The sequence below is a fragment of the Drosophila rhopaloa genome, unplaced genomic scaffold (assembly GCF_018152115.1).
Source record: "Drosophila rhopaloa isolate 14029-0021.01 unplaced genomic scaffold, ASM1815211v1 contig_163, whole genome shotgun sequence".
NCBI classification, from domain to species: Eukaryota; Metazoa; Arthropoda; class Insecta; order Diptera; family Drosophilidae; genus Drosophila; species Drosophila rhopaloa.
The window spans coordinates 13,150,586-13,177,524 of NW_025335043.1; the positions used below are offsets into that span (position 1 = coordinate 13,150,586).

The 26,939-nt window shown below is 42.9% G+C and overlaps 6 protein-coding genes across 7 annotated transcripts; 4 read left to right on the plus strand and 2 right to left on the minus strand.

Moving 5' to 3' along the window:
• Window positions 1–1,449: 1,449 nt before the first annotated feature.
• LOC108039962 (choline-phosphate cytidylyltransferase A) lies at window positions 1,450–9,023 on the plus strand. Its single transcript, XM_017117158.2, has 4 exons — window positions 1,450–1,701; window positions 6,384–6,985; window positions 7,308–7,631; window positions 7,694–9,023. The coding sequence occupies exons 2-4, from the start codon at window positions 6,464–6,466 to the stop codon at window positions 8,417–8,419; spliced, it is 1,572 nt and encodes a 523-aa protein (XP_016972647.1). The 5' UTR covers window positions 1,450–1,701; window positions 6,384–6,463; the 3' UTR covers window positions 8,420–9,023.
• Window positions 9,024–9,144: 121 nt separating this feature from the next.
• Window positions 9,145–11,339, plus strand: LOC108039963 (choline-phosphate cytidylyltransferase A). The gene is made up of 3 exons (XM_017117159.2): window positions 9,145–9,852; window positions 10,088–10,411; window positions 10,526–11,339. The coding sequence occupies exons 1-3, from the start codon at window positions 9,739–9,741 to the stop codon at window positions 11,237–11,239; spliced, it is 1,152 nt and encodes a 383-aa protein (XP_016972648.1). The 5' UTR covers window positions 9,145–9,738; the 3' UTR covers window positions 11,240–11,339.
• Window positions 11,340–11,510: 171 nt separating this feature from the next.
• Window positions 11,511–15,084, minus strand: LOC108039961 (RING finger protein 10). The gene is made up of 4 exons (XM_017117156.2): window positions 14,356–15,084; window positions 12,440–13,915; window positions 12,229–12,383; window positions 11,511–12,169 (listed from the first exon to the last, which is right to left on the minus strand). The coding sequence occupies exons 1-4, from the start codon at window positions 14,444–14,446 to the stop codon at window positions 11,729–11,731; spliced, it is 2,163 nt and encodes a 720-aa protein (XP_016972645.2). The 5' UTR covers window positions 14,447–15,084; the 3' UTR covers window positions 11,511–11,728.
• Window positions 15,085–15,379: 295 nt separating this feature from the next.
• On the plus strand, window positions 15,380–16,519 carry LOC108039979 (peroxisome biogenesis factor 10). The gene is made up of 2 exons (XM_017117188.1): window positions 15,380–15,732; window positions 15,800–16,519. The coding sequence occupies exons 1-2, from the start codon at window positions 15,460–15,462 to the stop codon at window positions 16,424–16,426; spliced, it is 900 nt and encodes a 299-aa protein (XP_016972677.1). The 5' UTR covers window positions 15,380–15,459; the 3' UTR covers window positions 16,427–16,519.
• A 2-nt stretch (window positions 16,520–16,521) lies between these two features.
• Window positions 16,522–26,605, minus strand: LOC108039977 (mastermind-like protein 2). 2 transcript variants are annotated; one of them, XM_017117185.2, is made up of 3 exons: window positions 26,410–26,605; window positions 21,038–21,369; window positions 16,522–19,912 (listed from the first exon to the last, which is right to left on the minus strand). In XM_017117185.2, exons 2-3 carry the CDS (start codon window positions 21,178–21,180, stop codon window positions 16,978–16,980), a joined length of 3,078 nt encoding a protein of 1,025 aa, XP_016972674.1. In that variant the 5' UTR covers window positions 21,181–21,369; window positions 26,410–26,605; the 3' UTR covers window positions 16,522–16,977. The 2 variants fall into 2 exon arrangements, with proteins under 2 accessions (XP_016972674.1, XP_016972675.1); XM_017117186.2 differs by lacking the exon at window positions 26,410–26,605 and adding an exon at window positions 26,084–26,389.
• LOC108039978 lies at window positions 23,212–26,077 on the plus strand. The gene has a single exon (XM_017117187.2). The coding sequence runs from the start codon at window positions 23,858–23,860 to the stop codon at window positions 25,181–25,183; it is 1,326 nt and encodes a 441-aa protein (XP_016972676.1). The 5' UTR covers window positions 23,212–23,857; the 3' UTR covers window positions 25,184–26,077.
• Window positions 26,606–26,939: the final 334 nt, after the last annotated feature.

A 26,939-nucleotide genomic window follows, 5' to 3' on the forward strand; every position in this document is an offset into this window, starting at 1 on the left:
GACATTGATACGGGCGGAGAAGAAGAATTGGAGGAAGATTTGACTGATGATGTTTGCGAGGCAGCGCGTCCTGTCAATGAGGAAGATGAAGAAGCGATTGAGAAAGTTTTGTTCCACCGAAAAAACCATCCGGACGCTAATAACACAAAATACCAATTGCCAAACTTCCGTTCAGAGGTTGCACAAATAATTGCTTCAGTAGACATGGAGCGACGACAAGTGAATAAGCTATCAGCTCTTTCCGACGTGGAGATTGAAAAATTTTTAAATTCAATTGATATTGACATTGATACGGGCGGAGAAGAAGAATTGGAGGAAGATTTGACTGATGATGTTTGCGAGGCAGCGCGTCCTGTCAATGAGGAAGATGAAGAAGCGATTGAGAAAGTTTTGTTCCACCGAAAAAACCATCCGGACGCTAATAACACAAAATACCAATTGCCAAACTTCCGTTCAGAGGTTGCAAATGTGCTTTGCATGCTACAAACTCCTTATCTGCCAAAAGGACCCGGGCGCCCGCGACAAGTTGATGGAAAGGAAAATAAATGCACAGGGAAGAAAACTTTCCTTCCGATTAATGATGTACGCTATGATAAAGTCGAGCATTTTCCAATGTTTTTATCACGCGCTGACAAAAAAACCTGTAAGCTTCCTGGTTGTACATCGGAAACTCAAATTGTCTGCCGCAAATGTAATATAAACCTGTGCTTTTCCCAGAAAAAAGACTGTTTCTATGATTTTCATCATAAATAAGTAATCAAACTTTTTTTACCCAAATATTTGAAGCTTTGTGAATTTAAGTAACTTTAGTTTTAATTGTTGTTTTATTTGTTTTTGGAGCCTTTCTTTAAGTAATTTATAATAAAACGTGTAAACAAAAGAATTGATTACCTAATTTTTTGTTGGCCTAGCTTCCCAAAGCCGCCTCTAGGCGGTCCAAGGATATAGTCCTATACAACTCGATCCATGCAAAAGTAAAAGTTTTTCTAAAACAAACATTCACTTTTGATACATAATGAATCCAAAAATAATTTTTTTTTTGGAAAAGAAAATTTGGGCACTAGAGGGTTAATAGGCAAGGGCCCTGACAAATGCCCGATTTCATTACAATGAAATAGGAAATCATTAATCTAAAAAAATTATTGGTTTTGCTATTACCTCAAATTCGATTAAATACAAATAATTTTTAGACGCATAGAATATCTTTTTTTATAGTACTTTTAACTGAATATGAAATGATTAAGTGGTTTTAGGCTAGAAGGTATAGACCTTTTTTATTAAGCTTGGCTTTACGCCTATTAATTTCTAATAGTGGTAAGAGTTGTAGTTTTAGTTGTGTAGTTTTTTAAAAACAATCCATAAGAGAGCATGGAGTTTTTGAACTTTTGGTATATTTTTCCAGCCCTGGCGAAAACCCTGGTGTTTTGGCACTACGTTCACACTGCCAAGTATATTTTAGACCTAACGCTAAGGTCCTACTAGCCGCATAAACTAAAAACTTAATCGGTGTTCTCTCGTGTTATTCGAAATTGTGTTTGTGGCCGACGAACAACAAACAAATTGTTAACAAGTGACGATTTTTCCGTGTTCCGTGCGTGCGTCATTCCAGCTGAGCCACTGAGTTTCGCTTATAGGCGGGTAGAAAACGGCATCACCAATCGATAATCGAAAGAACCGTTCCGAGTTAAAAGAAAGTGGAAAGTAAGTCGAGAGTGCAAACTATTTTTGTGTGATATTCCAATGCGGATGCGAGTCACTGGGAAACGAAAATATTTACGCTGCTGAGAGGATGACGTGAGCAGTTTGAGAGAAAAGAGAAGGGAAAGAGAGATGGGGAGAAAGCTCTCTTTTCGGGGGCCATATTTTGCCTAGTCTGTAATGTGCGTTTTTGATTCTTGCTCCTCAAGGCTTGTTTACATAATCATCTTCTCCTGCTCCGTTTATTCCCCGCAACGAACAGCTGCCTCTTATCGATTTTTTGCTCTTTGCAGCCGGCAAGACGACGCCATTAATTGGCCGTCGCCACGTCATGCTCGTCGTATGATTTTTCGTGTTGAAGGTGCTCCCGCCCCCCCATTCTTTCACTCAACCTCGATTGACGCGTCATTAGGGGACGTACTTTGCCCTGCGATCGTACGATTTCCCCAGCGGCAACGTCACTCCAATGGGGCATGTCTTAGTCATGGTGCTCTGCTCCACTTTCCCAAGTTCTATTTACCGTTGTGTTGCGTGGCCGCTCATTTCCAGCGACTAACCACAACAGAGAGGGGGAAGTGCAAGAGAGAGAGAGAGTAAGTGCGCGTGGTTAAAGAGATCACACGCACAATCAGAATCAGCTGTTTCGGCTTCTCAATGAAATTTTTGTTGTGCGTAGGCGAGCACAAAAGAGACGGTATGGGTTGTGCAATATTCGTAGACAATCTTATCTCTCTTTCGAACCCTAAACCGCTATAAACTTTATTTAGGGTGCCCCAGAAACGTGTCTATAAGTAAATTACAGTTCCTATTTCACAAATGATAATTCCCAGAGCATTCTCGCACGTACATTTCACTTTTGTACCAAGTAGCATCCAAAATCACAGTTGACGTCAACTTGCTTTTTCGGTGTATTCCGTCCATTAAAGATAAGCCCACGCCACAAGGTTATCACTGCATACAGCCTATAATAGCGTACACCCCACGTTCAGTCTATAATTGTTCACTGATCGCAGCTTATCAATGGCGAAAACACTCGTACGCGCGGGGATATTTTAATAAAACTTGTGATTCTTATACGAGATTTCGGTTGAGAACTGTACTTTCAACCTTTCGCTCTTGGCCAAAAACGAACGACCAGCCCAAAGGCAAACTCCAAAATCGTTTTCGTCTGTACCTTAAGATTCGCTGAAGTTCTTTGGCCTGGTAGAAAGCTATATTAAGAAGCTTAGCCCCAAACTACGTTCGCCAAAACTACTCATTTTTCATAGTGGGCAAATACACATAGTACAGAGCATGGTCCATAGACTGAAAAACAAATGTATTAACAATAATTTTATTTTTATCACCTCGACGTTTTAAGATCCGAAGTTCTAAACACATGGTTTTCATGTTGACATAAAACATGTAACTCAAAAATTACACGTAAATAATGCTGATATCTTTATTTTAAAATGAGTCCAAAATTAAAACCAATGTGTGTTTGCTCTTGAAAAGATATCGGACTTTAATCTAAAAAGCGACCTGTTTTTTGGTTTGTTCAAATATGATTCGTAGCGATATGACTGCTTTTAAGACAAAGAATTTCTAACCATACGTTCACAGTTACAAATAAAATTAAACAAAACTGTTGTCATTGAAAAAAATTATAAGATCAAATAATAACCTTGTATAAAATTGTTATTATTATTACTTTGTTCTAACTTTGATGGTTTGAAAAATACGAAAATCTTCTACTAATTGAGAAACACAAAATCAGGCGATTTCAAAATAGTTTTTCTGGTAATTTCACACATACTCACAGGGTTAGCCTTAGTCTGTATATGCACATAGAATAATGAAATAATCCCGTGCTGATAGCGAACTTTGCCTGGCTGGCAAGATCAGACCTACCGATTATGAGACTTAGAGTGTGTTTGTTGTGTGTTTAGTACAATTTAGCGTGTGTTCGTCTTATCTGTGGCCTAAGTAAAACACGACTCATTTCCGCGAACCGCATTTATCGTGTTCGATACTGGCGATTTCAGTGCAGCGGAAGCGCCCATCACCCACAAATATTGTTCTTTGGTCAGATAAGTTAACAGCAGGTAGAGAATCTTATCTATCACCTGCTTTTACTGCCGGTAATTTGCTAATCGATTTCACGGGTCCCACACTTGTCCACTCGTCCACCTACTCAGTTTGAAACGGAACTGTCTCCGTGTTTTGTTTACGTTTTGTTTCACTTCACTAAAGGCGGTTGTTAGTCATAAATGTGTAAAAGTACAAATCATTAATGGAAACCCCTGTAAAAGAGATTATATATGTTTAATTTATCATATTTTATGAAGCTTTAAATTAACTACTACAACTCTAAATTATTCATTTCCAAAAATCATCCAGATAAGAAGTGATTTAATATCTCATTCAAACTTGAAGTCATATTGTTAAATCATTTCAATTCATAATCTTAACAGCATTGATTATGAAAATTCTAAGTGCAAACGGAAAAGTTAAATAATTGTTGTTGTTGTTTTGCCATTCATTATAAAAGGTTAAAAATACAGTTTTATTATCAGAAAAATATAAATCAAATCTATTGAAAGAAACATTATTCAGAATTAAAACATTATTCAGAATTAAAGCATTTTAATAACTTTTTCGTCAAAAAATATTAATTTGATATGTTAAAGCTTAAATACACTTCTATAATTTTTTGAGAGCTTGAAGGTTTATATTAAATATAGCAATGACTGTACAATATCGTACGACATTCACTTATGACGTATCGCAACTGAAGATTACTCAAGTGTTGCCTTAAAATTAGCCTGACAACAGAATTAGTAGGCTTAAGAAAGCCGCTATCAATTTTTTCGACTCCGAAATAACGCTTACGCAGAGCGGATCTTATTCACAGACTCTCTTTTTGGACTTTAATCGCTTGAACTTGAACTCGTAGCTGGATTCAAGTGACTCAGATCCAGATCTCCACTAAACCTTAAATACATACATAAAAAAATACTTTCCTCAAAAAAAAGTCTTTGCACCTCATTTGGAGTCTCCAAGTTGAATTTCGCTTATCTATTAGGGGACCTGGAGATAAAAAAGGCATTAAAAGGTATAGAAATCTCTGACGTATTCAAAATGACAAAACGTAAGCCACAACGATAAATAGATGTGTGCCATGATGATGAATAAACATGAGAAATCGTTTGTCTACCTAAAATTAATGTGAACCACGCACCGCACAGCTGACCGCACGGTGGGAGACTTCGTCGAAGATAAGACAATTTTATTGAACGTATATCTAAGTTTAAAAATTAGTTGGCTTTAAAGAACAACATTTTTAACATTCTAAATAAAATAAAAAAATATCTCATGCTTTTTGCAGTCTACCTTCTAATTTACGCACCTATTTGTGCTTTTCAACTAACCAAGTGGTGACGTAGAAAATATATTTGATAGTCGTCATAGTAATGAGCAAGTACATAAATAAGTACATATATATATCTTAGACTCACGGAATGTGAGATGACGATCTTGTTAAATCATTTGGACTTAATATTGATATTTTTTGGCACAAAAACTAAATTTAGACGACCTTCACGCAACTCGTCATTGAGTCAGCGGCTACCAAGAAAAAATTCGTGGTACCAAAAATATGAATTAACTAATCAAATATTTATTTTGCTTTCCCACTGTGAGAGCATAATAGGATTGCCTCCAGTGCTGGGCGAAGTGGTCATCGTGTCTGGAGCGACCGACTCAAGTGTTCCGCCTGCACTTGTTTACACAAAGTGCAGCGCCATTCGGAACTAGTTCTGCCGCCCAGTTGGATCCCCAGCCCCACCCTGCCCCCCATTGCTTCAGTTCTCATCTCGCGCTGCTCCGAGAATACAACGTGTCTATTATTACCGTCTTGTTGTTGTTTACCAACCGATGTGGCTTTTTCAGTTGCGCTTTATTTGTGCTGCCGATTTGTAGGGAACTTTTGTGGTTCGATGCGCGTGGCAAATTAAATCATCCATTTGGCAATTTCAAATGAAATCGATTTGGCCATGGTTCAACACCAAAGGGGGCGTGGCAGGGGGAGAAGGGTCTCATGTCACGTGTTGTCAGCGAAAAATAATGCAAATATATGTAACTCAAAAATGTACATAACGGGGTTAATCAAAAGAGATATCTAATTACATAAAAAAGATACAAAAAATCATAAACGATTTCATTATACAAAAGTTTTCTAAAGGCTAAAGTTATTTAAAACTGCAATAAGTTATTCTGTTCTTGTTTATGCACAAATGCCTATCATTTCGAAAATATTCTTGTTTATATACAGATGTTTATAGCTTTATTGGATTTTATTTATAAAATATTAAGTAAACAAGTGCCAGTGCATACCATTTCGGTGTGCAAAGGTCTAATAAAAATGCAATGGTTCTTTAAAGTGAAATAATGCCGTTTCATTAAACAGAAATCAAAACCGAATTGAATGATTAAAAGGGTAACTAGGAAATCTACGACTAAAAAATATTTTTTTATTAATAAAATAAAATTAAGAGAGTTAATTGTGGAGCATCATCAAATCATCAGTTTCATAGGCAGAGCTTACGTAAATACTATGTTTCAAATATGTGGAAAACTAGAAAAGAAGTCTTCTAAGACAATGAAATATAATGTTTCTAACCAATTGTCCAATTTATGTCTTTCAGCTGAAAGTCAATTGAATCTCTGTTCCTGCGTCTCCGTTTTGCAAAATCGTTAAAACTGCCGCTCACAAACATTCGCTGCGATGGCCACCTCATCGATACTCGCCAAAAGCACAATTAACAACACTTCGCCACCGGCCACGCCCAGCTCCAGCGCCTCCACATTGACCACCCGGAAGCGGACCTACGAGACAGCCATTGCCATGCCGTCGTCCACCGCCTCCTCTACCTCCACAAAGGGATTAGAAGTCCAGGATCAGCGCACAAATAGCCCCAGCCTGACCGCGGGAAAATCAAAATCCAAGAATGTCCAGCTGGAGAGCGCCCTGGTGGTCAGCGAGGGAGCCAGTGAGCCCACCACCACGGCCACCACTCTGCGGGACAGCACGCGCACCATCTCACAGAGCGACGCCGATGACGGAGGCGAGGCAGCAGCCGCCGAGGACTCTCTGCCCACCATCTCCGCTGGTTTCACGTCGGATTACCTCAGCGGCGTCAAGCGCAAGTACGTGCCGCAGCAGCAGCAGACCTCACCGGCTACCCTGGTGGTCCCTGCACCCACCTCGCAGCAATTCTTTAATGGCAGCAGCGCCTCCGATTTTGCGGTAAGAATCTCTATTTTAATTGAAACTTAATGAATCTCTAGATTGTATAGATTTGTATGAAAAAAGGTTTATATGGAAATTCATTTTTATAATAAATATATGTGATTTAAATATGTTTAAAATTTTTAACAAAAGTACAAACAAATTATAGTTTATGCAAAGTAACCCATTTACATAACCTGACAGTTGTGATATATATTTTATATTTACGTATAAATAGTTTGATTAGCTATGAGTGATAAGATCGAAATGGATTGTGTAGGCAACGGACGCAAAAGCCCAGCTGAATAATTAAACTAATTGTTAACATTTCTTCTTTCAGACCATTTGTAAGCCGGCGCCCTTCTCCCACGACGAGGAGGCCATGCTGGAGCGGGAGAGATGTGACTACACTAAACGGATCACTTACCAGATGGCCCGCTCGGGACAAACGAACCGTAGGGTGAGGGTCTACGCCGATGGCATCTACGATCTGTTCCACCAGGGCCATGCCCGCCAATTAATGCAGGCCAAGAACATCTTTCCCAACGTGTACTTAATCGTGGGTGTGTGCAACGATGAGTTGACCCATCGCATGAAGGGACGCACCGTCATGAATGGCTTTGAGCGTTACGAAGGAGTGCGTCACTGTCGCTATGTGGATGAGGTGGGTTCTCCCCCTGCACTTAGAAGATTTATCACCTTACTTAATCCTTGTCTGCTCTACAGATTGTCCAGAATGCCCCATGGACGCTGTCGGAAGAGTTTATCGCCGACAACAAAATTGATTTTGTGGCCCACGACGACATTCCCTATGGAACCGATGGAATGGACGACATCTATGCTCCGCTGAAGGCGCGCGGTATGTTTGTGGCCACGGAGCGAACGGAGGGCGTGTCCACCTCAGACATTGTGGCCCGTATCGTAAAGGATTACGATCTGTATGTGCGTCGTAATCTGGCCAGAGGCTACTCGGCCAAGGAACTGAACGTTTCGTTCCTTTCCGAGAAGAAGTTCCGGCTGCAGAACAAGATGGACGAGTTGAAGTCGAGCGGCAAGCGAGAGCTGAGCAAGGTGAAGGTGAACATCATCACCAAGTGGGAGGAGAAGTCGCGCGAGTTCATCGACACGTTCCTGCTGCTGTTCGGACGTGACAACCTGAACCATTTGTGGAACGAGTCGAAGGGCAAGTTGCTGCAGGCACTCAGTCCGCCGGGCAGCCCGTCGGGATCGGTGAATGGGGACGATACGGAGGGTGGCGAGGACTATAGCGAATCTATTGACGAGTACTTGGAAAGGGCCGAGAAGCTGAGCGAGGGCAGCGGAAGCAGCGGCTCCCTGAACGGCAAACAGACACCGAAGCAGAAGAGATCCTCGCTGGCCCGCCGAAGTTATCAAAGCCTCCAGAGCCGATCACCAGACCTAGACGGGGATGGGGACGAGCAGCCGGAGTAAGAGCGACGCATCAATTGATTCTAGTGCGGGACATCCCGACTTTTTCTTCTACTCTTACTGTTTTGATGCTATTGTAAATTGACTTGTTTGCAACTAGTTCGACGGCACACTCTAGATGCCCTGGGATCGCCTCGCAGGCTCCCCGAACCCACTTCTATTTACTCTAGCCCTAAGTGGTACTGTAATCCCTAGTTTTAGTTGGCACTCGTTCTCCTCCTTCTTCTTCCACACCACCTTCCCATTTTCACATTTGAGAATCGAGGAAATCCTGTAGCTAATTCAGCTGTGTGTGGGACAAGCAACCAACGCAGAAAAGACTCAATTTTGTATTAGGCACTCGGCGGAAAGTGCACGAAATCGGCGGCAACGGTAGTTCGAGGTGCCGAAAATATCTAGAAATATTTATATTAAATTATTTCGCATAACATTAAACTAAGTTAACAACTCTACACAACAACAAGAACACCAACCAATATAGAAAAACCAAACAAATCGCATTCGGATAATACAAAAAAACAAAAAACAGTTGGCAATAGCGGAATTATTGCAAATGCTTTGTTAAATATTTTTTGAAAAATAAACATTGAATCGAAAGAAAAGAAAAGGGGTCTTTATCCATATTGGGTGTCATAATAGTTATTACATGGCTATGTTAAATACAGAAATACTGGATGGAGGTACATTTACAAGTCACTAGCCACTAAACTTAACTATTTGATAAATGCATCTTAATCCAAGCATGTGTAGTCCCCAGCAATTGCGCATCCGAATTAGACACCATCCTAGGCAATTGCGGAATTCTTGCGCCCGCCGCCGATGATGAAACCGTTCGCCTTGATTGGACACCCATTCCCTCGCAATTAGTCTTCCATTCACCGGCTGGAAGCGGTTCACTGATTTGTTTAATGGCGCTGCGGTGTATATATAGATGCATGCCCATCGCCTGATCGGATAGGCGGACCCGTGCCAAGTCAGGCGACCCGTCGCTTCCTATTTGTTTGCGCCTCAATTTGCGGCAATTGAAGATGAGCGATGAATCCGAGCCTGAGACAGCAACCGCCACCAAGTCGTGTGCCTCACCAGCCTCCGGACTCAATTGTATTGATTCGCCACCAGTTGCCGCCAATTTATTCTGATCGTCGCTAGTGCGCATTTAGCGCACATCTCTCCCTCAGAGACTCAGACTCGATCCTCGACAGAGCAGGCCTAGAGTTCTATTCCGGCACCGTCTCAATTTATATAATCAGTCGTCCGGATGAAAGCCCCTCGAGCGGACCACTTGTGTTGTACTTAGAGCCGTGTATATATTTTTGTAAGAAATGGACAAAATGCCAGAGGAGGACGAGGTATCCCCTGTTTCGACGGCTCCTAGCACGCCCACATCTCCGCTCGAGTTCAAGATGCTGCCGCTTTTTATGGATTTTGAGGAATTTGTAAGTTTATCCATAAAGTCTCTACTTCAAAGAATAGCTTTACAGATCCACAAAAGCGTTTACAAACTTGTTTCTTAATTTATTTTGACGGTAAATTATTTATAAAAATAAAAAAATTGCAATTATTCATTTCATGTTTTCAATATGCATTTTTATAAGTTTTTTTCCTTCAGATATATATTTTATATATTTATATATCTGTATTACTGATCCCTTCGCCAAAAATCTTTTCCAGAATATTTGCCAGCCAGCTCCTTTTTCGTACGATGACAAGGCTATGTTGGAGTTGGAGAGGTGTGACTACACGCAGAGGATCACCTATCAGATGGCCAGGGCTGGGAAAACTACTCGTAGGGTGCGGGTGTATTCCGATGGCATCTACGATCTGTTCCACCAGGGTCACGCCCGCCAGCTGATGCAGGCCAAGAACATATTTCCCAACGTATACCTTATAGTGGGCGTGTGCAATGACGAACTGACCCTCAGGATGAAGGGACGCACCGTGATGAACGGATTCGAGCGGTACGAAGCGGTGCGCCACTGTCGTTATGTGGATGAGGTAAGTGGTCGGGAAGTATAAAGGAAAACCAATCTTTCGATAAAAGTATATTACAATTTTAAATATTTATTGATAATTAGCTAATTATTTGGACCTTCAAATTTTTGAATACAGATAGTCCCAAATGCTCCCTGGTCGTTGAATGAAGAATTTCTGAATGAGCACAAAATAGATTTTGTGGCGCACGACGACATTCCCTATGGAGCTGGTGGAGTCAATGACATATATGCTCCTCTCAAGGCGCGGGGCATGTTTGTGGTAACGGAGCGCACGGAGGGCGTGTCCACCTCAGACATTGTGGCCAGGATCGTCAAGGATTACGATGTATATGTGCGCAGAAACTTGGCAAGAGGTTACTCCGCCAAGGAGCTCAACGTGTCCTTCCTGTCCGAGAAGAAATTTCGGCTGCAGAACAAGATGGATGAGTTGAAGACTCGGGGAAAGCGCGAGCTCACAAAAGTGAAGGTGGACATCATTACCAAATGGGAGGAGAAGTCGCGCGAGTTTATCGATGCTTTCCTGCTGCTTTTCGGCAGGGAGCGGCTCAACAACTTGTGGAACGAGTCCAAGGGTAGGATCATACAGGCCCTCAGTCCGCCGGGCAGTCCAAATGGCTCCATCAACGGTGACGATCCAGATGCAATAGAAGGCGGGGAGTCCGAGGACGAGTACATGGAGCTGCCGCCAGAATACGCGGCAGGTAATGTGGTTTCCGGAAAACAAAGGACCACCCAGAACCGCCGTGGGCAGGTAAACCCTTCTCTGAACGCCTTCGACGAGGTGGAAGCAGAAGATGAGGATCTGCCGTATACACGACGCAGCGATTGACGACGTATTTGGCTTGCCTTTAACCTTTCCTCCTTCTATCCCTTCTAATGTAAATTAATTTGTTTTTAATTCGTTGAAACAGCGCAATAATGGCACTTAATTTTTACCCTTCCATTGGGGGTTACAAAAAAAAAAAACAACGATATAAGCGAAAAAGAATCAGGGGTTACTTGAATGTCATTTTACACACATTTACCGATTTTAACTACGTTCAGAACTATTCCAGCTAACTTTTCATTTGTTATTGTAACAACGATAGAAACAGTTTAAATTTATATTTTGCTTGCTGCCTTTATTGGATTAATTAATTATGCATATGTGTAATGTGAATATAAGTTGTGTTAAATTATAGATTAGCTGAATGATTTTGCAAATCTTCTACAATGAAAAAACAATAGTATTTTTGTTATTTGAAATAACGTTGAAATATTCTCATCAACCAAAAAATACAATAAATCTTGTAAACTTGATAAGTGATCCACTACTCCTTCATGGAGCTCTGTTCATGCCCATGGCGAACAAGGGAACCATTTTTTTGCCCTTGGTTTTTTTCTGCTTCTTGGATTCCGCAGGTACAGCTCCATTGGCTTTTCCTGCTTCTACCTTTTGTTTTTTCTGATCCAATGCTCCCACCAAAAGTTCACCTAGACCCCAGTGGCCCAAAGATCGTTGCTCAAAATCTTCATCACTGGTTTTAGAGGTCAATACAGACGGAGGTGGTGGTGGAGCCGAGCGTCCCCAGGCGCCCGCCTGGAAATCCAATGATGCAGCAGTACTGCCAGGAGACCCACTTCCAATAGTGGGCCACAACTCCTGCTTGGGACTGGCACTGGCCAGAGTGACACTAGAGTAGCGTGGGCCACTGTTCTGGTGGGTAATGGTCATGGGCACAGATCCACTGGGTGTGGGCAAAGTCTCTTCAAAGCCGAACTTTAGAGAGGATTTTAGACTTCATTAATTAGAAACATATAGTAACAAGGAAAACTCACAGTGGGAAATTCATGAGATGAACTTAGGTTGAGGTTAGCTGCACTAGCAATCAGTTTGCCCATCTGGCGGTCATTGATCTCGTTGATGTGTTGCTCTCTTTTGCGCTCCTCGACAGCCCGACGCTGACGCTCCTTCTTACGGTGAAGTATATCCTCTACAGAAATAATGTATTACTTAGTTAATTAGCTAAATTATCTAATGTGGACTCACCTTTAAAAAGCTTGAGTATTCCTCCAGAGACAATTGGCGGTTGAAGTTCGACTTCCACAACCGAAAACTGACAAGTCAAAGGCAAATGACCAAGACAGGTGAACTTGCGACGATGCTCTTCGTCCATGGAGTGCTGCTCCATCTGAACAATCTGTGCTTCAATCAGTAGTGGTCCTAAATCCAAGGTTCCATAGCACGCTTGCAGCATCTTCACATTCAGAGGATGCAAGTAGATGTTTTGTCCGTCATTGGACTGGTAGAAATAATAGTACTTATGGTGGTTGTTTGAGGAGCAGCTCAGGCTGCTGGATGCCTCTCCCGATGAAATGGAGGCATCGTCTGGCTTCTCAATATCATTCTTGATTTCATCCTCTAGGCAAAGTACAGTTGGTTGTTCCTCCTCCTCTCTGGGATCGGGTTGTTCGAGTCCTAGCTTTTCACGACGCTCCTGAAGCATCACAAGTGCCTGCTGGATAAAGACATCCTCCGGACAGGAGTCATCCGATTCGGCTAGCAGTTCGCCACGTTCCCTCTCGATGATGGCTCCCACGTCAGACCGCTTGGCTATGAGAAACTTGGAATATCGTTTAGCCTCTTCTAAAGCAGTTACGAATGGGAAACGTTCAATGGTTTCTCCTAATCCGGAAGCATGCTTTTCGATGTACATTGAGCCCTTGCGACGGCGCATCAACTGGAACGTAATCCTCTCGCCCACTTGCAAATCCCGCCGCTGCTCGATGGTGCAGCTTTTCAGATCTCCCGCGTGAATAGCATCATAGCAGATAGGACACTTGCGCCAAGTCTTGTCGCTCAGAGAGAGGTAGTGCAACAGGCAGGGCCAACAGTAGGCGTGACCGCATCTAGTGAGCTTGGCAGCCACCGGGGGATACAAGCAAATGGGACACTGTAATTCCTCCGTGGTCTGGATATTGATCTGCTCAATGTAGCTCCAATCGATTAGAGCATCCGGCGAACCATTCACCTGGGCCTTAGCCCCCGATCGAATGACGAATTGGAAGTTGGCCTGCAGGAACTGCTCTTTGTTGTATCGTTGCTTCCTGATTCCCAGGCCGTGGTGCTGCTGGTGCTGATGGTGATGGCCTCGCTGCAGTTCCCTCGGCACGCAGTGGAAGTTGAGCAGATGGTTCAGGTTCTGTTTCTTACTTCCCTGTGCGTACACAGAATTAAGTTCATGTTCAAATTCACCGCTACGAGGGTAGCCAGCGCCAGGGTAGTCTAGTCGGGCGCTGCCTGAAGTCCCGCCTTCGCCGCGGGATGCAGGGAAATCATATGCCCCGCCGCCCCCGCGGGCTCTTGGCCGCTTGTCCACATTTGGACGTAGCTTGGGAGGCTGCTGTGGCTGTTGTTGCTGCTGCTGCCTGGCACTGCGCTGCTGCTGCTGCTGATCGTTACGTGGGGTGGGAAGCTGCTCCCGGCGGCGGCTGTTCCGCTGTTTGTTGCTATTGGCATGTACTTCTGCAAGGGGAAAGTAGAATGAGTAAAATAAGAAAACTGGAGGAAGTATTGGAGGTGTACACCGATCGTTCCCATTAACTGCAGATCCCTAGACTTCCAAATGGTTAAAATTTACGTTAATTTTGAACACAATTGTTTTTTTCAAGCCAAAAAATGTGTAAATCAAGGATTCTTAACTTGGATAATTCTTAGTAGTAAAAGTATTGACAAAATAAATTGTTTTAATGTAATTCGATCCAAGACCTTTAATTAAAATGAAATTGAATATGCGGTCAATTCATAAAAAATAAGTAGGTTAAAAAAATTCAGATAACTACACCTCAGTTGTATGATGTACAAATGAGTGGATACTGTAAACCTTTTTTAACAAGTTAACCATTTGTAGATCTGGATAAAAGACTGGGCAAACAGTATAATTGCAGTACATTTAGATGACCCACCACTGGACTTCCTTTGCGATTCACCAGACGAGGATTTGCCATGATGAGAGGATTGAGGCTGCTTCTTGCTGCTGCTGTTGTTGCTGTCCATCGCTGTTGTTATTGTGGGCGCAGTTGGGGTAATGGGGAGTACTAATAGTATAGGTGCTGGGCAGCTGCCAATAGGCAGCTAATTGCGTCTTGGCCTGGTCTCCACACGGAGTGCGTTGAGCAGAGTATTCTCGTTGCGGATTCATGTTTACTGAGCCATGATTATCCAACGGGTACGACTAGAAATAGTACTTGCGTAATATTTCCAAAAATTCTATGCGGCTTTCGCTAGAAAATGCAGGTAACTCAAGGCGAGGCGAAAGTACTAAATAAGTACTTTTGACTTGTGGATCGTTTATACTTCTTCACTTTTCTAGCACTAATTTTGTTGTTGTTGTGTTACTCTATGCGTCGGTAGTAGTAATATTAGTATTAGTAGCGGTGCTTTCGTATTGGTGTCTGAAAAGGTGTGACGTCTGCGCTGACTGCTTTTCTCGGGGTCTTAAACTGGCTCTTTCCGACAATTTCCACTTGCCAATTGCACTCACGCTGCCGGTACTTGGTATCCGCTATTGGGGGGTTTCGATTTGACGTCTCGAAATTAATAAAATTTGATAGAAAAACCAAATATCCTTTGGTCAGGGAGAAAAAGCATCCGCGATGCCCTATGCAAAATGGCTGACTGTTAGTGTTGAAAGGTGGAAAGCAGAGAGCTAGAGGAGTACTTTCAGGAGGTCGTGAGGCGAGGGTAATTGCAACTATCGCATGGGCAATTGTTTTGAAAATGAATACAAGCAATTTTGATAGAAAAACCTATGATATAGCGGTGTAGCAAGGTTTCATACACTAAAGAAAATATTAAATAAAGCTTCTTGAATAGTACATATTATAAATTTCGGAAACTAAAGTTTATTTTTATTTGCTATTAAGCGATAGTTTCATCTCTGAAATCTAATGTTGAACAGTACATTATTGTTATTCCACCTCTATAAGAAGAAACAGCTGATTTTGTTATCTTGGCCGCACTTTGATCAGCCTTTGAATAAAATATGTTAAAGTAATAACCCCATCAACATGGATTTTCGAAATGCCCGTGCCCGGCAGCCGGAGATCGTTCGATCCGTTCAGAAAGATGCACGGTACACCAACGAGCTGGCCGAGGATTTCTCTGACGTTCTGCGGCTCACCGGTCCAAGGAACTGGATAAAGTACAACCAGATGTGCAGGCTGCTGGCGGAACTCAGCTACCACGGATTTGCATCGGCCAACAGCCTCCAGACACTCGGCGAGGAGTATACGGGGATCATACAAGTTGATGGCAACTACAAGCAGATTCCGAGTAGATTGGTGAGCATAGAAATATCATAAATATACATGTATCATAAATAAAGCCAAGATTTAAACTTGCTTCTAGCTGCAACTCATATCTATTGTCCTAGAGTTTGGTGGCGACTCCTTGTTCCAGCACCTGCTGCAAAAATTGGATATCTACGTGGAAAACCACGAGGAAATCCGCCCCGAGGCCAAACCGCAGCTTAAAAAGGTTATCCAACGGTTAAGGCATTCGCCCAGCTATGTAAAAGCCCTGCACAAGTCGCTCTTCTATTTGGAAGCCAGCAAGTATCAGCTGTCCAAGCGCACCACACGCATTAACTACGTGCTCATCCGCCATTGGCTACAGCCGGAATTCTCGCTGTACGGCTACAAGATTCTGGGAGTGATCACATTTCTCCAGGTCAGCGTTTCGTTAGCTATTAGTGGCTGGGACGCCTGGCGAGAGCACAAGCGCCGACAGTTGGAAGAGATCAAGCAGGTCGGAAAAAAATTCCTGCAACGAGGATCGAGTGTAAAGGGCGAAGATCCGGATGCTCCACAATGCATCCTTTGTCTGGAGCCACGTTTCAATAGCAGTCTGACTCCTTGCGGGCACATCTTCTGCTGGAGCTGCCTACTCGAGTGGCTGGAGGAGCGAGATGAGTGCCCCTTATGCCGGGAGTCACTAAAAAAGTCACAAGTGATACCACTTCAAAACTATGCCTAAGATTGGATTAAGACTTGCCACTGATTTTTATATCCTTTTTATATCTATTATGGAGAGTATTTTATAAAGTAAATATATATAACTAAAAAATAATATTAATTGGCAAGGGATTTTTATTTTAATTCGTTTATTTTGGTATATTTGTAGCTACACTTAATGTAAATATGGATCGTAAGATTATGCAAATAATTTAGTAGTTTTATAACAATGTCAACAAATTTTTGTTGTTGTGGTTTTGTAATGCTACAAAATAATGTTTTTAAATTTAAATCAAATAAAAAGGAGTTTCTTAAAATAATAAAATTAATCTGCGGCGTTGCCAGGACTTTCGAAAACACGCTCCACATTGAGCCATTGGCAAATCATTCTCCGAAAAAAATTGTTGAATAAAATATAATAATATATATGTTTTTTAAAATTTATTCAAACAAGTCTATGTACATTCAAAGTGAAAAAACTTAGAAGCTTGGAACTTCTCTAAACTGTCCATGCCTTATCTGCTGCATATGTTTGGTGTTAGTCTTAATATTACTTATTTACAATAAACACTACTAGCTATGGTCAAACAGTCGAGGATTGATAGCCCTTACAATATCCAGGAAAACGGTGCGATTGAATATCTGCTTCCTGCGGCACGATTCGAATGCGGATAGTGCCTCAGCAGGGGATTCGAAAGCCACACGGGTGTCCCCCGTTGGTTGCCCTTCATCATTGAAGCGCCGTATGACGTCATCCGGACTTAGCTTGTAGTCGCTAAAGAAACGCAGGATATCCTTTAGCTCCGCCTTGTACGGAACATTTCGCATGGCTACCACGCATCCCGGGCGATTGAACTTGTCCGGGATTAGGGAAGTGGTAACGGGCGCTGGTGAGGTTTGTTTGCTTTGGCTCTGATTGCTGGGCGAGAGGGAGCTGCTGCTCAGGGCGGGATCCGGTCGTGCAAATGGATTGAAGTGCTGCTTGACGGGGGCGTTGGAGCTCCCATTGCTGTTCTCCTCCTTTTCCAGGGACTGCTGTCGCTCCTGCTTTTTTGGTGGCTGATCCTGCGGAGAATCATTGCGACTACTGATGTCATCGAAGCGACTAGGCTTGCGACGCCGAGATTGCTGTGGTTCCTGACCTCCATCAGACCTTCCACTGCCTCCATTTCCACTTCCGCCATCACTCACATTTCCAGTTTCTACTTTTCGTGGACCATTTCCTCCTGGCAGATAATCCATGAACGGTTTATTCATTTTATCAGCAATCTCTTGGGGTGTGATTGCAACCACTCGCAGTCCCCTTCCTCTAAAGCGGCGATTGTGGAACTCCCTAATGGCCTGCTTGCAACTGGCAGGATCACAGAACTCCACAATAAATTCTCCAGAGCTCTGGTTACGATCATTAAAAAGCTGCTCGATGTGCTCGATACGTAGGTTCTCAAGGGAGAAGAGTTCACCCAGATCATTGACCCTGGTGGCATACTCGCAGTTGTGGACACGCACGAAGACATCCTCTTGTCGGGGACGCTGGAAACCACCTCCGCCCCCATTATCGATGGGAAAGTTGGGTCCATTGCCATTGGGATTCCCGTTCATGTTGAAATTGTTATTCATGTTGAACGGGAAGTTGTGGCCTCCGTTTTGTTGTTGATGTGGCATATTAAAGGGCATATTGCCACCATTAACAAAGGGTGGGATCATGTTATGGTTCATGTTGGGATTCATATTCATATTGTGATTTATATTTGAGCCCATATTCATCTGCTGCTGCTGCTGCTGCTGTTGGTGTTGCTGCTGCTGCTCCTCGGCCTGACGCCTTCTGGGATCGGCGGCGAACCTGCTGGCCTGGTTGTTTTCCTGCTCCTGTTGCTGCAGCTTCTGCCTTCTTTGTTGATCCTTCAAAAGCTCATCCCTCTGATCAGCTTCCTCCTTGAGCAGCTGCTCATTGGCTCTACGCTGTTTCTCCTTGGCATTCTGCATTTCCGCCTGATTGCTGGGACTTACCCTTAGCTGGCGAAATCCTATATAGTGCTTGCTGGTATCCTGCAGAGCGGACTCTGCCTCCGACTCCCTGGCAAACAGGACAAAGGCCACACTCTCGCGGCGATTATTGGGACTGCGGCTCAAAAGGATGTCCACAACGGTGTAGCTGGCGGAGAACATCTTCATGATTTCCTGCTCGGTGACATGCTGCGACAGATCCTCTACACGAAGAACATTAGTAACGGGTATGGGCATGGGCTTGGGCATGCCCCCTCCACCACCTCCTCCTCCACCCCGTTCGCTCCTATCTCCACCATTGTGGTTATGATTTCTGCCCCCCTCGTTTTGTTGACGATTAGCAAGCTCCTCCGCCCGCTCGAATTCTTCATCGCCGACAGGTACAATCTGGATCAATTGATCCTTTAACATTGTATTGTTCCGCTGCACTGCTTTCTGGGCACTAGACACTCGGGAGAACTCCACGTAGGCCACTCCCGTGCGACTGCCATTTGAGGTCATGATCTTGATGCCATTGTGCGGAATGTACAAGCCCTGGAAGTACTTGCGGATGTCGCTGTACGAGGTACTCTGCAACATGCCACTTATCCGAATGTAGCAGGTGTCTGCTATGGCCACAGGAGTGTTGCCTCCTCCCGGAGAACTGGACATGGATGGCGATAATTTGGCCGGAGTCTGCTGCTGCTGGAGCAACATCTGCTGCTGCTGGAAGAGCTGCGGGTACATCTGGGCATAGGGATTCACGCTGGCAAAGGCAATGGGCTCGCCTTCGACCTTCGCTGGCTGCACCTGAACTGGACTACCGCTGACCACTTGCTGTAGAGCGGCCAGCAGCTGGGCATTGGGTGCACTCGGAGCGAGATTATAGTTGTTGGTCACGTTGTTGGTGGTGCTACTGGTGGTGTAGCTCTGGGGTGAAGACAAAACCGTTGGCATATTCAGGCTCAAACCAACGTTGAGACCCAGTCCCATACCTGGCAGCTGATTTTGAGATGGCTGAGCCCAGGGAGATGGTGGCGCACCTCCACTGGAAACCATCTTCAGCTCTCTTTCCTGGCTATTATTAAACCGGTCGGAGCGACGTTTGCGACCTCGTTCCCGTTCCCGCTCCCTCTCACGCTCCCTGTCGCTATCGTCGGAACTGGAGGAACGACTGCGACTGCGGCGACCTGTGACCTCGGAGAGTGTGATCCCCGCCTGCTGCTGGTAGGCCAGAAAAGAGGGCACACCACCTGAAGTGGCGACCTTGGCCTGGCTCAGGAAGCTGCCTAAGCCCCCGATAATCGGCGGCATGGGAGTAGCTGGGCCTGTCTTGGAGGCCGCCATATGGGTAACAACTGGCATTGGTACCGGTACGGCTATTGGCGCTGGAGCGGAAGCTCCTTTCCTTGCTGTCTCAATGACCTTCTGCATCTCGGCCCGCGAGGAGAGCAGCAGGCGTACCTGGATCTCCATCAGCTTCTCGCGATCCTTCAACATGGCGCAACGGGCATCTTCGTCGGTGCTATTTATGAGTGTCAAGAAGGGGAGAAAAAAAAAACAAAGGCAAAAAATCAGGGGATATACTCAATAGGGAATTATTCCAAGCACTTTTGTGGGAACACGGTAGGATCCATTTTCCCCCATTTGTCATTAGACAGCATATTTTATGCAGTCAAAATAATAGCACCATGTGTCATTCCATAACCTAATTTCCAAAAGAACCGATATACAATTCAGTCAGAAATATCCAGGTTTAGTTTCAGTAATAATGAGTTTGGCTTATCTGAAAACCAATTTATATCCGTACATCGGACTTGCCTAACGATAAATGTGTTTAAGTCTAACTAAATTGGATTGAAAGGAAACACTATTACCGAAGTTACTTTTAAATAAAACACTGCTCCAAAAAAAATGCTAAAATACTATTTGACATTTTTATAGCTTCAGGATTACTGTTTCGATGCCGATTTCTTATTTGATGTTACGATTTGGATAGGATTACCGAAAATACTCTTCGGGTACTGATAGTTTGCCGTACTTACTACTAATTTTTTCCCAACTTTTTTTTTTGGCTTTGGGGCGAGATTATACTGACTTAGTCGTAGAATAAATAGTTTTTTCTATATATATATCCGCATCATATGATACATTTCCACGATATTACCTAAATAAACGCCGTTTCGGCTCTCACTTTCACATTTAATGTGAACTGGGATTAGGCTTAAATGTATTATTTTCTAATTTGTTTTTTAACTTTTGGTTAAACAATAATATTTTCTTTAAATTAATTTTTGTAATATTTCCTTTAAAAAACTGTTAAAATTTAAATAGGTCTAAAAGAAATTTCTCGATATTGAAAACCAGCACAGGTGTGATATTAGTAGAATTGAATACCTGAAAGGACGCAATGTTAGGGCTGATATTACCTTTTGTCTTCTCCACAAAACCATATCCAAACCAACTTGCATTGGCTTAAAGATTGCATTGTTTTTTCTTAGTGCTATTATTTTGACCGCAGCTGTGGATACATGCTTGGAAAGAACCCGTCAGCGACTCAGGAGAGGATCAGGCCCCGACCCAGGTCTAGACCAGCTGGATCTCCGAAATTGCTATAGGTTTACATATAGATCAGATTGTGGCTAACTACCTGAAAGCGATGAAAGCGTCGCCCATCTCGCCGCCGATTATGTGGACACCGCCCTCGGGAATCGCTAGGCCCGAGAAGAAGTTTCGAATGTCACGAGCATTTGCCGTCCACGGCAGATTTTGTAACCGAATAATCACACTCATCTTGATCAATCAATTGATTTGATTAGCTATTTATTTCTTTTTTTGTACAGACAGAGAGTTTACTGTCTGGCTTGCCGAATTTTCTCACTGGCGCTGCGCTTCCTCGGACTGATCGCAGATTCTTCAGTTGGACATCAGATGTCCATCGCCCTGGATACAGATGATATGGTTGTCCGTGAGTTCTTAGATCTGTAACGATAATCGCAGACTTATGGAAAATTTGCCAACAAAAACGAATGTCTTAAATTAATTAAAGATCAGGAATGAATCGTATGTTTTGAGGTATAGTTTTAAAACAAGTGATACATAAAACCATGAAAAAAGATATTATATTTGGCCATCGCAAACACACTTTCGTAGCCATGCCTTCGTTAATTCGAAGTCTGTTAAAACTTCAAATCAAACTTAGGGTTCCTTATAAATTAAACTTTTTTTCGAAATAAGAATTTAAGTTTTGCAAGTATTTTAGTTTTACGTTACCAAACATATGTCATCGTTTATTATTTTTCTTAACAGCTAATATCAATTCGTGCTCCTTGGATGTCTAACGTTAGGCCATCGATACATGCCTCCATTTTCAACAAATCAGTATGAGACCCACATCTCACTACTATTTTCACACTGTTTCCAGAAACCAACGATTTGATATCCTTACATACTAACGTCTTTAACCAGTTTATCATTCATCTTCACACGCTATGTTTCAATTCTGTATTTCCGATATAAACTATTTGTTAAGCCCGTTTCCTTGGGATTTCCCACAAGCTGCGCTCTGCTCCTGATTTTATCTCGAGTTGATCGCTCGATTGCACACACATTAGGCACTACACTTCATGGATTCGCATGGCAGTTTCTCATGACAATTTTTGGGTCTAGGCAAGTCTAGTGTCTGTTTCGGTATTGCGTAAGGGGACCAGTTTGCAGCCAGTGGAGAGCTCTCCTTGGCTCTTAATCAAAATTAAGGTGTAAATGAGGTATCACTTACCCGGAAAGCTGGTAACCTTCGCACATGATCTTACCCAAGACAAAGAGGCATTAAGGAGCATAGCTTATCCCTACTAAAGGTGTAGCTAGCAGCCACCCACTGGTGTTCCCACAGTTACACATGCACTATGATCATTAGTCCGCTTCGATTTCCTCATTAGTCGCACTCAATTAAGTGCCGACGAGGCGACTCTGTGTCCACTGGAGGATGAGGGATCGACGGATCGGGACTGCGGGAGGATCGACAACTGCTTTCCCAAAACAGAAGTAGCTGGAGAAAACCCGTTGATCGTTTTGGACGTAATGGGAAAGCGATTATGCAGCTTTAATTCAAACGGAGCTGCTACTTTTGTGCTTTGAGCTAATGCGATTGGTTTGCTGTCGGTTTGTTTGTGTCTCGGTGTCAAAGACATTAGATATCCAGAGCCGTGGAGCTACAGGAAACCCAAACCGAAACTCCTTCCGCCTGGCTATATAAAAAGCATTGTTGGCATCTCGGACCGGCAGTAAGAAAACCGAATTGACCGCGTTACCGTCTCCGCCGCAGTCGGACGTCATCGATCCTCAACGCAATTATCGCCATCATCACGTCATCGCTAAACGATCGTATCAATTGATTGATCGATCGCATGTGCGGAGGAATAAAGCAATGAAAAACTCGACAGTGAGTGATCGATATGCCTAGGATTACCCTTAAAAGTGTGCCATGAACTGTGACCTAAGCTTGATCCTGCAGTGTTTTACCATTTCGAGGTTATCCATTGCCCAACTTGTGGGTCAAGCAATCGTATCTGGTTTCTAAAAACATATATTCAATTTTCAAGAGCAACTTACAGTTGGACTTCTTATCGGATCTTTACTTCAACTAAACGATCATCAGCATTTACTTATCCATGATTAATGAATTGTATTTGTAATTTCATCCAGTATAAATAGGGCTCTTAATCTTTATAAACACTGATTGGTTTATGTATAGAGATTCCAAACTACTCTTGTATTACATAGATAAACGCAAGTTTGACATATACACCACCACTGCAATACAAAATTTAGATCTGGATTATTTCCTTGGATTAATTCTTTTCGTTTAAATACAAAATAAAATTACGAATCGCTTGATAACCTTACCAACATCAAGAGCGAATCAATTAAACAAATATAAAATATGAAATCATTTCATTAAATTTTTCGCACAATAAGTCTTTAAATAATGCTGTAATTATTTAAATAAATTTACCCAACCAACAAACTGTAAAATAAAACCCAAAAGCCATTAATAGGGATGTAAATTATGTAAAGTAATTACCTATCCCATTAGCAAAAAAAAAAAAACTATAATAGACCGTAAAGGACGTTTTTAAGATTGATTTCTTAATTTTTGGAAGACTTAGGGCCACGATTTATAATACATAACTTCGAGATATATAATCAATAACTACTCTGGACTTAAAGAAACTTTCAGTTCGTAAAATTTAAGGTCAAATAATTCAAGAAAGTATACTTATTTATCAAAAACAATATATAGAAAAAAAAAGAATTTCCTACTTATAGAAAGATTATATTGAGTTATGAATTTAGGGAATTACTCAGGGGCCTTACTAACCCATAAATTGATGCGGAAACCATAAAACGAAGTAAAAAAAAAACAAAGATAATAAAAAGATGAAAATTCCAGATTACCCGCATTTATATTATGGCCGCCTTGGGCCTGCTGCTGCTGGTGGGAGTGCACGGGACAACGATAATCAGCATCAAGTACCCGGAAAAGCCTGCCGAAGTGATCGTGGAGCCGCAGCCGGCCAAGCGAGATCTCAGCCTGAGCTACGCTGCCACCAACATCGACTCCAAGGAGGGGACCCGCGTGAAGACCATCACGGTGATCAAGAATGTGGGCGGCATTTCTGGGCCTGAAGAAGCTGCGGCGTTGGGAGCGCCCGCCGGCAAACACAGGCAGCAGCCGAAGCTCGTCATCGATCCAACTCTGCACAAGAGCGAGGAGTGGGCGACTGCATTCCGGGATAACTTTGACTCATACGGGGCTCTGCCCGATGTGCCCGACATAGATGACCTATTCGAGTTTGTTAATCGGAAGAAGCCAGAGGGGGAGAAGAAACAGAAGGCGGCGCCCAGCCAGGAGGAAAATGTGGCAAAGGAGATAGAAAAGCCGGCGGAGGAGACCACAACCAAGAAGCCAGCTGCCAGTGAGCAGAGCGAGGGAGGGATTAGCCCCAGTAGCAACATCGATAGCGACGAGGCTGTGGTCGAGAAGATCAAGGGCGATGCCGAGCTGTTGCCGCACATCAAGCAGGCCAATATACTGCGCCTCCAGGCGGCACAGGCCCGCTCCGGTATCCGCACCAAGGAGTCCCTGATCGCGGTTAACTACTCCACGCCCATGCACCAGGTGAGCCAGTACTTCGACAACTATGTCCAGGCGATGCCCAATGGCTACGATTACTCCAAGCCCTGCGGCGTACCACCGGGCGGCAGTATCCAGGTGACCACGCCTTCGGGCCGTACCTACGACATCCCGCAGAGCAACAGCAGTGGCACTGGCGGAGGCAATCATCCGTACCTGGCTCCAGCGCTCACGAAGAAGACGCAGATTCCGCCGATAACGGTGCAACCTCCGGTTCAGCAGCAGGGGCCTCCCAATTACTCCTCCGTGAACTCTATAGTGCCGCCCATTGTGAAACAGCAGCCGCAGGGCAATGTGAATCCTCCGCTGCAGCAGCAGCCCCAGCCACAGCAACCTCAGATAGTGACTCCTCCGAACGGAGGTATCCTGCCGCCTCTAGGATCGGGCGGAATCTCCACCAGCCAGCGTCCCTATGTGGCGCCCAGGTTGCGCAACAACGGCCTGGGCATCAGTCGGGCCCCCAGCAGCACTCCGGGACCGATTCCCGGACAACCCGGCCTCGTGGCCAATTCCCAGCAGCAACCGAACTTCCGCACCGGCATTTTTGGCGGCGGCCCAAATCGTCCCAACACGCTGCGATCGCGTGGCCTAAAGTACTGAGAACTTAAAACTAGACATGCGGTCAAAATAATAGTTCTCAGAGGATGATCGTAATCCAAATTGTTGATCGAAATAAGCATTACTGTGTCATTTTAAAATAACAGAATTTAAAATATATAACAAAAGTCTGTAATCACTTAATGGCATTGTCAAAGAACAATTCATAATTTAGGAATAAAATATTTTAAAGATCAAAAAAATGTATATCTCTTATAATAATAATATGATATGATATAATTTTGGATCAAATTGTTTATAAGACTATTTAGTAGTAAACAACACTAAGAAAAGAAATGAAGATATTGTCATGACAGCATACAATTAAGCTGTTCTTTTTATCCCCTAAATTGTGTTACCATGGTTGCTAGCGTGGCTTTCAGACGGATACATATTTTATTATTTAGGAAAAATCATTAAATTTAAATTAAATAAATATACATATAGTAATATAATATTGGCCAGTTGTTTGCAACGCAGTTATAAAGAATCTATAGAGATTATTTAGAGAATTAAAGCATCAGAAGAGGATTTGTAGACAGACTAGCTAGTTCTCAATTCTTAGGCTATCCTGTTAAAATGTTTCATATAGTCTATAATTCGGCTGAAATATACCGGCCGAATAAAAGGTATTTTTGTTGTATATAAATACATATTTTTCTTGGATTTAGATATATCAACTATCAATTTATTAGTTTGTATAAGAATTTGATTGATACTTGTCAGCTTACAAATTTAAAATTTACTACTACTTTTTTGCCCGGAGCTGTACACTTGGGTAAACCAACCGAAAAACTGTTGTTTCACAATTTCTTCGCGGGAATATTATTTCTACATAATATTCACTAATCTAGAAATGGAATCTAGAACAATTCTACTATCAGAAGCCATGCTAAACTGTACCTCATTGTTTTCATGAATAAAATTGAAAATCGTATCGAATTGAGCAAAGCAGAGCACAAAATGGGAACCAGCGAAGCGGTTGGCACTAATCGATACTAATTCACACACTTTTGACGATTTGTTTTAACTAAATTTCACTGTTTTTAGACGTTTTCTTTCTTTTATTTGCATTGCACGCTCCTCTCGCTTGTCGTTGTTGTTGTTGCTGCCTCGCAGTTGTTGCAGCATCTCCAGAAGAGGAAGCGAAACGAACGGCGAGGAGAGGCGGAGGGGGCGTCGCTGTTCTAGGTACGAATACTGAATTTATTCAATGAACTTTTACTCACCACGAAAACCATACAAAACGCAACTTATTCTGGACCACCAATGCACAAAGACAGATAGGTTCGTTTTGGCTCAAACTCTATATATTTATTTTGACAATTTCTGCAGTTGATCGGGCTGAAAATTATGATTTTCCTGGAGCAACACAAATTTAAATGTTGTGTTGTAATTTCTGCTCTTGTATTGGTGACAGTGACAAAAAACAACATGGCGGACCTGATTAGTGTGGCTGTGGCCCAGCAGCTGTAAAAAACCACAATTCGACGGCCACTGGGCACACTATGCCTAAAACTATAGGGGGATCCCTGAAACTATATTCAATTTGACCCTTTCTTTTGTCATCAAAAAATCTGTTTTACAATTTTGTAAGGTAAATTTATGGTAAGTAAAGCCATATTGATAACCGTTTTCGGCGAAGAATCTTTACCTGGTCCACTTTTATTTTTCCCGATACTTTGTACTTGGGTAAAACCACCAAAAGACGTATGTTTTACAATTTCTTAGCAAGAATATTTTATCGACCTAATATTCT

Bases quoted from the DNA above. Each gene is read 5' to 3' on its own strand.
- LOC108039963 (XM_017117159.2), top strand. From the start codon at position 9,739: ATGGACAAAATGCCAGAGGAGGACGAGGTATCCCCTGTTTCGACGGCT. The intron at 9,853-10,087 runs GTAAGTTTATCC...AATCTTTTCCAG, and splicing joins TTATGGATTTTGAGGAATTT to AATATTTGCCAGCCAGCTCC. The intron at 10,412-10,525 runs GTAAGTGGTCGG...TTTTGAATACAG, and splicing joins ACTGTCGTTATGTGGATGAG to ATAGTCCCAAATGCTCCCTG.
- LOC108039979 (XM_017117188.1), top strand. From the start codon at position 15,460: ATGGATTTTCGAAATGCCCGTGCCCGGCAGCCGGAGATCGTTCGATCC. The intron at 15,733-15,799 runs GTGAGCATAGAA...ACTTGCTTCTAG, and splicing joins AGCAGATTCCGAGTAGATTG to CTGCAACTCATATCTATTGT.
- LOC108039961 (XM_017117156.2), bottom strand. From the start codon at position 14,446: ATGGACAGCAACAACAGCAGCAGCAAGAAGCAGCCTCAATCCTCTCAT. The intron at 13,916-14,355 runs GTGGGTCATCTA...TTCCCCTTGCAG, and splicing joins ATCGCAAAGGAAGTCCAGTG to AAGTACATGCCAATAGCAAC. The intron at 12,170-12,228 runs GTGAGTTTTCCT...TCCTCTCTAAAG, and splicing joins CATCTCATGAATTTCCCACT to TTCGGCTTTGAAGAGACTTT.
- LOC108039962 (XM_017117158.2), top strand. From the start codon at position 6,464: ATGGCCACCTCATCGATACTCGCCAAAAGCACAATTAACAACACTTCG. The intron at 6,986-7,307 runs GTAAGAATCTCT...TTCTTCTTTCAG, and splicing joins GCAGCGCCTCCGATTTTGCG to ACCATTTGTAAGCCGGCGCC. The intron at 7,632-7,693 runs GTGGGTTCTCCC...TCTGCTCTACAG, and splicing joins ACTGTCGCTATGTGGATGAG to ATTGTCCAGAATGCCCCATG.
- LOC108039977 (XM_017117185.2), bottom strand. From the start codon at position 21,180: ATGAGTGTGATTATTCGGTTACAAAATCTGCCGTGGACGGCAAATGCT. The intron at 19,913-21,037 runs GTAGTTAGCCAC...ACTCATAAATAG, and splicing joins GACGCTTTCATCGCTTTCAG to CACCGACGAAGATGCCCGTT.
- LOC108039978 (XM_017117187.2), top strand. From the start codon at position 23,858: ATGGCCGCCTTGGGCCTGCTGCTGCTGGTGGGAGTGCACGGGACAACG.